The sequence below is a fragment of the Anopheles funestus genome, chromosome 2RL (genome assembly GCF_943734845.2).
Source record: "Anopheles funestus chromosome 2RL, idAnoFuneDA-416_04, whole genome shotgun sequence".
NCBI classification, from domain to species: domain Eukaryota; kingdom Metazoa; phylum Arthropoda; class Insecta; order Diptera; family Culicidae; genus Anopheles; species Anopheles funestus.
The window spans coordinates 86,430,539-86,440,987 of NC_064598.1; the positions used below are offsets into that span (position 1 = coordinate 86,430,539).

General features: G+C 44.5%; 2 protein-coding genes across 3 annotated transcripts; one reads left to right on the plus strand and one right to left on the minus strand.

Moving 5' to 3' along the window:
- Positions 1-491: 491 nt before the first annotated feature.
- Positions 492-1,488, plus strand: LOC125763265 (rRNA-processing protein UTP23 homolog). The gene is made up of 2 exons (XM_049426173.1): positions 492-722; positions 804-1,488. The coding sequence occupies exons 1-2, from the start codon at positions 603-605 to the stop codon at positions 1,464-1,466; spliced, it is 783 nt and encodes a 260-aa protein (XP_049282130.1). The 5' UTR covers positions 492-602; the 3' UTR covers positions 1,467-1,488.
- Positions 1,489-2,072: 584 nt separating this feature from the next.
- LOC125763255 (enhancer of mRNA-decapping protein 4 homolog) lies at positions 2,073-9,323 on the minus strand. 2 transcript variants are annotated; one of them, XM_049426146.1, is made up of 9 exons: positions 8,356-9,323; positions 8,076-8,281; positions 6,366-8,000; positions 5,034-5,642; positions 4,620-4,919; positions 3,458-4,554; positions 3,166-3,331; positions 2,557-3,094; positions 2,073-2,480 (listed from the first exon to the last, which is right to left on the minus strand). In XM_049426146.1, the coding sequence occupies exons 1-9, from the start codon at positions 8,406-8,408 to the stop codon at positions 2,291-2,293; spliced, it is 4,794 nt and encodes a 1,597-aa protein (XP_049282103.1). In that variant the 5' UTR covers positions 8,409-9,323; the 3' UTR covers positions 2,073-2,290. The 2 variants fall into 2 exon arrangements, with proteins under 2 accessions (XP_049282103.1, XP_049282104.1); XM_049426147.1 differs by lacking the exon at positions 5,034-5,642 and having other exon boundaries at positions 8,356-9,322.
- Between the last annotated feature and the right edge of the window lie 1,126 nt (positions 9,324-10,449).

Genomic DNA, 10,449 nt, shown 5'->3' on the forward strand with positions numbered 1-10,449 from the left:
CTGGGCTGCCCCATACTACACACGTGTTCCGTTCCTTATACGATAGAATCGGTACCAAGTTCCATTCGGATCGTGCTCCCATTCGTAGAACTAACTAAATTACGAGTAATTAATGCCTTTCAATGCTACAAGTAGCATGCCAAGCACCTCTTGAGGTTGTAACGTTTAAAAATGAATAAATTTAACGGTTTATACCCAATTGGTATTACATAGGTACGATTAAGCAGCAATTAAGTTTGTGTGATTCCTAAACAGCTCTTAAACAGCGTCGGAGCAGTACCATGCAAAAATATTATTTTGTTTGATTGTTTTACAAGGAAGATTTCTATCAACTTTGCAGAATGAAGTAGTTTACTAAATGTAGAAATGTTTTTAAAATTATTAAAACTTTTTGTGTGAAATAGGAAAACTTATAATGATAAAATGAAACAATCGAAGCTTCTCACTGTGCGCAAGGAACGGAACAAAAAAAATCGATGAATCGACGAAATGTCAAATTTGGCTTCGAAACTCGTTTGTTATTATTTATTTCGATGAAACGTGTTAAGGATTAATCTGTACGCGAAAAAAGCAGCAGAAGGAAAAGTTCTTTATTATTAAGAATGAAGATAACAAAACACAAGAAAACTCGTAAATATATGAGTTTTTATATAAACAATTTTGGATTCCGCGAACCATTGCTTGTGCTGATCGATGGCAGTTTCTGTAACGCTGCGTACAAGGTACTTCCCAGAGGAAAATGTGTCCCAGTGAATAATGATATTAATACACTAAATGTAATGATCAAATCCTTTTCCTATCAGGTGCGGCTACAAATAGAAGAGCAGTTAAAGAAGTACTTCCAGTGCGAGGTGAAACCGATCGTGACGGCATGTATCATCACGGAGACGGATAATCTTGGCCCGGCATTCATCAGCATCAGTCAGCTGTTGAAGAAATTTCTAGTACATCGTTGCGGGCACGAAAAACAACCGCTCGATGGTGCGGCATGCATTAAGGCGATGACGAAAACATGCCACTACATCGTTGCAACGCAGGACCGCGCACTGCAGCAATGGGTACGGGACAGTCCGGGCATACCACTGTTTTACCTGCACAATGGATCCGTTCCGACGTTGGTTCAACCGTCCGAGGCGCACCGTCAGGCGGCTACTGATGGGCAGAAAAACCGCATCGGAATACGTGAGCTCGATCAATCGACGATACAAAAATTAAAAGCGAAAGAAGGTATTACTGCGCCTGATACTAACGTTCGTAAGAAGCCCAAAAAACCCAAAAATCCTAACCCACTTTCGTGCAAAAAGTCGAAGAAAAAGAAAAATGCTACAAATGGAAAAAGTGAACCGGCCGCAAATGATGATAGTGGAAAGGTTAAGAAAAAGAGTAGAAAACGGATTAAACTACCGAAACACGTTATTGAGCATTTGAAATCATCGAATGGATTGCAAAATAAAGAAAGTAAATAAAATACCAAGTAATAAGTAATAATTTCTCGCGCTATCTTCAATCACTAAACAGTACCGAAAAATAACCTCAATTGACATCGAATTATAGATATACGAAACTTCTTTCAAAATAAACTGCCAACTAGTGTTTGTTTTTTTTTGCGGAGCATGGACATGGTATGATAGGTTTTATTTTCTTGCTTTATAAACTAAAAATGATTCTGAAGGATGTGATTTGTTGCTGTTGTTTTCCCGTCCTTTGATTACACCTCGACAACACACGACAAAATGATACACATAATCAGTTCCTTTTGCTCTGTCTCACAGATAGGTCTTAGTAGCTACACAGAAGCGGCATGGGACGACTCTCCACAGCACAACAGCGCTTGTACTTTACTTGCTCCCCGGAAGTAGATAGTAATAGTGGTGCGCTTTAGTCAAATGGGATAAAACGATGGGAAAACGTTTCAAAGAGAGACGTTCCGTTTAAACGGAATTGTTAATTTTTCGTAAAAGAAATTCGTTCGTAAACTTTGTGAACAGAAAACCGACGAAAACCAAGTAAAATAAAGGTAAAAGTTAATTTAAAAGTAAAAAAAACGAAAGTTGTGCATCATTAAAGTGCAGAGAAATAACAAATGGTTCCAAACTGGCATCCCTTTTTCTCACCTATGTAGCTTGTCTTTTTCGTGGTATGAAAATGGATTTAAAATTAAAAATGATTAATTCGATTGCTTGAGGTTTACAAAGACAGAGGGAGAGTCGGGATTTGAATGAATTCAGGTGCCGTCAGTCTTGGTTTGCCGTTTTTGTTGCTGCTGCTGCTGCTGCTACTTGAGCAGATATCAGATGTTCTTGTAGCCCATGTACTGTGCGGCAATGACCAACATTTTGATACCGGTACAAAGCGGATTGGAGGGGTTGTCGGACATAAACTTCTGACAGTTGTTTATCAGCTCCATTATCACCTTCGGTGAGTGTTCCTTCGTGATCGGATCTTGAAAGTTTAGACTAACTATCGCATCCGACAAATACCTGTGAAAAAGGGAGAGAAAAAAACCAGGATTAATACAGTTCCATCCATGACGTTATCCTTTCATGCTACACCTACTTCTGCTTTAGTTCATTGTAGTTGCTCATATCAGCGGATACTTGCTGTATCAGCGACAGCAGTACCGTCTGCTCGAGTGGACACGGATTAAACACCTGCTTGTGGTCGGCCCGCTCAAGCAGAAACTCCACCAGACTCAGATCGTTCGAGAGCAGTGCCTTGTGGAACGCTTTGTTGATCTGGCCCCCGCTAAGATACTGCTTGATCTGGTCCTGCACGTCCATATTACTCGGTGCGGGTGTCTGTGCCTGGGACCGTACCACCGACAGGACGGAATCTTCCAGCGAGGATGTTTGCGCCTCGAAACCCTTCTCGATCTCTTGCCCGATGTGATCGCGTATCGACTTCAGCAGTGTCGTTTCTAGCGCACGGATATCCTTTTCCACGCCCTGCCGTACCACTCGGACAGCATTTTTAATTATATCGTCCGCGGCGGATCCAAGCTCATTCGGCATTTTGCGTATTATCTCTAGACAGCCGGTCGCAACTTCTTCCATCTTTGCCACCCGGTCGAGATGACCGTCAATCTTCACCATTACTGCGGGAAACGAACATAACGCGTTAGACTCGCCGGCACACGACGCCTAATCGTAACACAAATATACTTACGCTGTACAGTGCCATGCGTGAATGCTGCGCTAAGTTGTCGGAACAGTTCCTTCGAGGCGACGTTGTAGGTGGGCAGTATGACTTCTCGCAATGATTGTTGATAAACTTCTAGCAATACTGGCCGCATTCCGGAATGTATAGCAGCGGCCATCGCTTTCGTGACAGGCTGGTTGAGAGATAAAGAAAAAAAACAGAATTAAATCAAACTCAAGTATTTGGTTGTCTCTACATAGTCGTTCTTGATACTGCCTGGCCGTTTTAAATTGAGAAAAAAACAAAAAAAACTACATACCTCGCTGCGTATCGTTCGCTGTATGGTGTCGCGCATTGCTCCTTCGTTTGCGAGCAGCTTTTCCGCCAGTTCCATGCTTATTGCACGTTGCACCACGTCCAGCTTGCCGATAATGGGCGGTACCAGCCGTTTCTGCATCTCCTGTATCAACACCGGCGTCAACTGGCTCGTCAGCTGAACCATTATCGCCTGAGGTAGGTGCGTTAGTGTTTCGCCCAGCCGGGCCTGCTGATTGTTAAAGCAAGCCATCACCGTTTGCTCCACCTTCAGCATTTGCTGCACGAGCAGCGCGGACAGCTGCGTTTCGATTGTCTTCGGAAACGTTTGGCTGAAGCGATTCAGCGTCATGTTCCAGCGCCGTTGCTCTTCCGCTTTCGATTTCTTCATCGCTTCGAGCTGCATGTTTAGCTCCCCGATCTGTTGTGACTGTACCAGCATCAGCTCCATCATCCGGTCCAGCTTGCCACTCAGTTCGGCAATTTGTTTCGACGAATCTGGCACATGAACGACCGTGACCGGCCGCTCACGGGCTGGCGATGGTTTCGGATCGTTATCACCGATCACCGGTACATCGGTCGGTACTTTCGATGGCCAAAAGTTGGACGATGAAGATTCATCGTTCGGTTCTACTTTTCCCTTTCCTTCGCTAGGACTGTTGTTCAGGGTGGATTCTTTGTTGCGCTTGGGGACATGAGTTACCTCCAGCAGCTCAACGGTGCTAATGTCTGGAATGGGTTCTTTCAGGGCAGAAACAGCAGCTGCTGCCTTTTCCTCCGATAATAATACACTCGTGTCCGGCCCATCCGTTTCTCCGTCTTTCTCATCCACTTCATCCGGATTGTCGTCGGTACCGTTCGCTACGACCACGACACCGTCCTCCTCATCGAACCGATCAGTCACATTAACAACACCTTCCTCTTCATCATCTTCATCTTCGTAATCGTCTTTCCGTTCTACGCACGCATACATGAACAGATCCTCAACCATGCTGATCACTGGACCCTTGGTAGACATAATTTGTTGCACCTCCCGGCTCGGGCTCGAACCACCGCTGGCAAGCATTTCCGCGGATGGCATCGGTGGTACTGTTGGAGTATCTGCAAAAAAGGATACATCATTTGAAATTTGCTCGATCGTATCGTATTGTACAGCTGCCCATTACCTATTACGCTCTCCTGTGCCATACTAGCAGGTCCGTTGGTTGAGTTCCGGTGCTTTGTTTTACCATTTGCATTTTCTTCCGATTGCTCGGTCAAACTTTTCATCATGTTCACGAACGCGAGTTCGAGCTTTTCCGTCGTCGGCAGTACGATGGGTTGATTGGACTTTGTATCAACGGATGCCATCAGCTCCGTCACTGCAGCTGCCGGTTCTGTCTGCTGATGTTGCTGTGTGGCCTTTGCCAGCATGAACAGCGTATTGAGTACTTCCGGCTTCACGGATTCGTCGCTTTTTATTTTTTCTATTAACGAAAAATGAAAGAAAATGATAATTTTAGCAAAATTGCTTACCAGAGAATGGTGACGCTTATGACATTCCGCAATTGATAAGAATGTAGCAAAACAATTTGAACTACCTCGAACCGTCGGTGGTTCCGTTTCGTCAAGTGTAAGTATTTTAGTAAAATGTTCCATGTTTAATGATGTCCGCGAAACGTTAAGGACACCTGCCGGCTGGCCGGTTCCCGCTGGGTGAACTCCCTTTCTGTTTTTCGACTGTTCGGCTGTGCTTCCGACACCGTTCGCTATCGCAAAACCCAACTTCCCACTGTTCTTTTTACCCTGCGAAGATACAACTTTTGGCTCCACGTCCGTATCGTCCTCCTCTTCCTCTTCTTCCCCGTTATCGTCCGGATCATCGGTAATGTTTGCGATTCGTTCCGAACCGGCAACCGACGCGACGCTGGTGTTGCCACCGCCCTCTTCTTCTGGCTCGTCTTCGTCGTCGGAGCTACTACCATCGCTAGACACGCTGCCATTTGCGCTGGCCGTGCTAGTGACGGATGAATTGGGTTTCCTTGCAACACCGGTCGATGTGGCGGTGGTCACGTTGGTGGTCGTTGACCCCCGACCGCGCCGTCTACCCGCAGCACGCCTATCGTACTGATTCATGATCGTTTCCATTTCGGGATAGGGCAGCTCCGAAAGGTTGATAATGCGCACATCTTTAAGGTTTTCCTTTCCCGCTGCAGTAACAACAAACAAACGGAAAAAGAACCATTAGCCAATATCATCCATTTAAATGGGCGCTGAATGGAAACGGTACAGAAAAATATTTTCCTCACCGTATCTCGGTAAAATCGATGCTTAAATAATAGCAACAATCTTAGCTAAAGCGCATAAAAAATGATAAAATGATGCTCAAAACTAATTGCAAATCATACGGGGGGGTACCAAGTTTATCTTCTATCCTACCAAAATACCAAAACTTAAGGAGAGAAATGCAGACAGAAGTTCGAGAAAAGGCTATTTGAGTGATTTTATAAAAGGAAAACTTATAAAAATCAAGAAGCGCATTAAATATATTAAATTTTTTCGAACTTGCCGACTGCATTACTCCCCTTAATGGATATAAACGTTGTAAACAATTTTATCGGATATACTGGACGAAGGTGTACAAGGATATTGAGCCAAAAACTAAGGCAAACACTATTCTCCAAATACACTACAGCGATCAAAACTCTGTATGTGAACTGTTTCCAGCAATAATTCAACTAGGAACTACATTGCAACAAAATTTAAATCAACATTAAACAAAACATAAACAACTTTATCTACGAAACGGGAACCTAAATCATTCGCTAAACCATACGGAACGTAATACAAATCCAAACGTAACAAAACATTATATAGGTATGTGCATAATCAACCAAACATTTTACCGAATGGAAGTGCATTGAAAAACTTACCCGATCGGCTACCGCTGGCAGGCGTACTAAAGGAATCCGGTGTCATAAGATTCACTTTGGTGCTACTGGCCGGTGTTGTCGGTGCACTCGTACCTCCAACGATCGTTCTATCCGCCGATGATTGTACCGTGCGGATTCCGACAAACACATCCGTTAGCTTTTGTGCTGCTTCAGCCATTTTCAGCGCTATCGGATCCTCCACCACATCGGGATTGTCCGATCCGTCATCGTCGGCATCACCGTTTTTAATGTCCACCTTTGCCGGTTTCCCTTTCGATGCCGTACCACCATCACCAACACCACCACCATCGTCTTCTTCCGATGGCGGATGCGATACATTGTTGTCCGTCGTTTCGTTCGAAGCGGACGATGAGGCGGAGGAAGAATTTTCTTGACTTTCCGTCACGTCCACATCCCGGTCCGTCTCGCAAGTTAGCTCCTTCGCAAGCGAATCGCACTCACTTTCCGGTATCGCTTCGTACATAAGCGTACAGTCCTGTAGATTATTTGGTTGTACTAAAAACATACGAATTACAACACACTTCGGTGCCGATTGATCGTCATCGTCTTCGTCGTCATAATCGCCGTACTTCGAGGTGCCAGCAGCTGCATAAAGTATGGCAAATCCAAGAACGGATGCCGACAGTGGATACTCTGCGATCGATACGATGTAAGGTTGAACGATTGCGCGTGCCCCTTTCTTCGTCAGAATGCTCTTTTTCGATGGTACCTCCGTTTCGGATTCGGGTGAAGTGGCACCCTTTCCTTTCCGTATCTGCAGCACGTAAATTTTACGCGTGTTACGTTCGGTCAGCACCAGATACGTGGAGGATATGTCAATTTCCGCCTTAAAGTGAAGCGATGCATCGGCGATCGGAGACGTTAGGCGGACCGTTTGCAAACATTCCCAGGATTCGCAGCACCACACCTTAATTTCGGAGTTGTTTTCCGCGCACGTGATCGCATGCTTCCAGATCGTTTTATTGTTCACCGTTTCGGTGTAATTGTCCAGGAAGAAGAAGCTGGTGATCGGTTTACCATCGTGCGGTTTCCACAGATGCAATCGTCTCGGTGAACGATCGTTCGCATGCTGGTACACCTGATAGAAACGGATGAGCCCATCGCTAGAGCTGAGCGCTAGTGTGGTACCATCGTCGGAAAACACACTGCCCGTAATGGTTGCGTCACCATCGTTCGCTTTAAAGCCACCCTCTTCTATATCGGACGCTTTCAGATCCGTAGTGTCGATGTACGATTTCGCCAGCGCACTTATACTGTAGCACTGGAACGTTGAACCGCGGGTCCACACGAGCAGCTCCTTGGCGAAATCATCGCTATAATCGGCACCGTCACTCATGTACGGGCACCACGTTATGCGGTCACATACCGGCGCGTGCCCATCGAGCGGATCGACGATTTTCACCTTGAGCGTGGTGGACACCTTTTCACCTTTCACCAGCACCTTGTACACGTGCAGTGTCGTCCGTTCGATAATGCCGAGCAAACAATCGTAGGTGTTGTTGTGCGAGAACTGCAGGTCGAGAATTTCATCCGACAGCCCTTTAATCAGAGCCCGTTCGGGCAGATCCAGATGCGCAACGCGCACCATACTTTCACTCTTGGACTGTTTCGTTACTGTTGAAGGACAAAAAAAGTTCCGATCGTTAGGGGTTGTTAGAAAACTATGGCTATGGTTCAAAAATGATCTACCTCGAATCGAGTAGGCAAGCAGAAAACAATCCTTGTGACATGCTATCAACCGTCCGGGGTAGTTTTTCTGTTCCCATTTGAAGTTGACCACATTGACCAGCTTGATCTTCGAACTGCCACGATCATGTTTGCCCTCGGTACACACCACTGTAATATTCTTATCGGTGGTCTTAAAGGAATGTTGGGCCTCTTCCACACTGAAAGCGCTAGAAGGAGAGGAAGAAATTATTGCAATGGTGTAAAGTTAACCCAGCTCAGCCGTATGACTCTCTCTACTTACAATTTCTTGTTGCCGCTTGCAACGGTAGACGCGGTTCGTTCGGTGGTTTCCATGGTTAATCCAACGCTGTCTACAGTGCCGTTCGAATTCACCAAGGACAGTCACAAACTATGCTCCTGCTCAACAATTGTATGCTGATATGGTAAAAGTCTTTGCGAACAAACGCGTCGCAGCAACCCAAACAACTCGAGTGTGGCGATGATGGCAAAAGTTAGCATAACATCACGTATCGTCACTGCATAAAAAATGGAATCTCTACGCTATGAATCTGAACTAAGCTTCAGATCGATGGCTTATTACAAAAAGTGCCCTATTTCTGAATTGTACTTTTTTCCAACTCGTCACCATTAAAGCATTGGTGTGAATTTCACAAGCTTACTATTAACACATACATACACGCACACACAAACTGCGTCAAAATGTGAATTGTTTCTAAAACATTGATTTTCTTTCCACCTCAAGTGCCTGCTCCAGCGGGTGGGTGTTCCTCTGTTGGAGGGATGGTGGCGATGATGAAACAGTGGAGAAAACAACGAAAACGTAGTAGAAACTTAAGTTAAACGCTTTTCCAAATGGAAGACCACTACAATGGTTGCTGTTTCGCGTAGTATCACGCTTGTGGGCTTTCTTTTTTTTTTGGGGGGCTTACGAAGATGCACTTTCGTATGCTGTTTGTATGATGCGTTCGCTTCCTCAACTCGGTATCCTTCCGCCAAAGGTTCGTCGTGCCCGGCTTGTCGTCAGCGGTAGAGCGTGCTCGGGTAAACGCTTGCGATAGAAAACAAATAGCACACGCGTGTGAAATCAGCTCGCCAAAGGCCTACTGGAAAACAATACGGATAGACACGATGGACGAAATGGGGAGATTTTTCCCGAGATTTCAATTCCCGGTTCGTCGGAGTGCTTCGATTTTTTTCAGCACAAAAAATAAATGCAAAAATTGGCTTTTATGCTGCTTGTCATCACTGTCAAAATGGTTGCACCCAATGAGCAATTCCCAAAGAGAATTTATTCTCATCGTCATTTGACAATTGCTGGCACATTTGTCATTCAGGAAATGTTGCTAAAGTTTATATTTTTTTTAATTCACTGATCTGTATTTTTTGAAGAAAAAATTGACTTCATATAAAACGCGAAATGAAGGTATTTCCTTACGAAAGATATTCGACGTTATACTTCCAACAGAATGACTACATTGCAGAGTGGCACAGAGACAAATGACAGTGAAGCTTTATCTGAAGGAGTTATTGGATTCTAAAAATCTTGTTAGACGTTTTCCAAAAATTTTAAATGAACTCTTTCTAGTATCGTCACCACAACAATGTAGAATTCGTAGTATACGAGAACAATCAGTCTGAGACATTTTGATACCAACTTTCAATCATAGATGGCGCTTCAGGAATTAAAAAATATTATTTGGGCGGTTTTGCTTCAATTTGAATTGAAATGTGTTTTTGAATTGAACAATAAAAATATTTAATTACAATTCAAAACTATGAAAAAATTATTTACATTAGTACCTACCATTAACAACAAAGATAAAATACAATTGAAACGAATTTTCCATCTCCTTTCCTAAGGTAGCTTGAAATATGAACTAACCTTCACCATGTGCATTTAAGCACATGGCCATGGCACACCAGGTGGTAGTGATGAATTTCGCGCAAACAAGCTTCACAAACCGCTATCAGTCAGCTACTCGAAGCAGCACCAAGCGGAGTGTGTAATATCCGGTAGCTCCTGCCGCTATTACATAACGATCGATCCTTCAATTCCCGCTGACTTTACCAATACCTCGGCTATTGTTGGTTGGCGCGTTTCGGTTCCATGGAGACGGTACCAACCCTGCCACGACGACGACGACGACGATGGATTGTTGTTTGGTAGTGAAAAAATAGCAAAAAAATATTGCGCTGCGCTTGGTGGAGTCCCCCAGCGGTGCCTTTGGAAACGTAAATGTAATTAGCATGTCCACCGATACGAGGTTTAAGAATGAACGTGTAGAATATTTGTAGGAAGAAGCATCGATGTGGTTACGCTGGGCGCTGTTTATTAGTAAACCTTGGAAGGGACGGTAGTATCGTCATTCGTTTA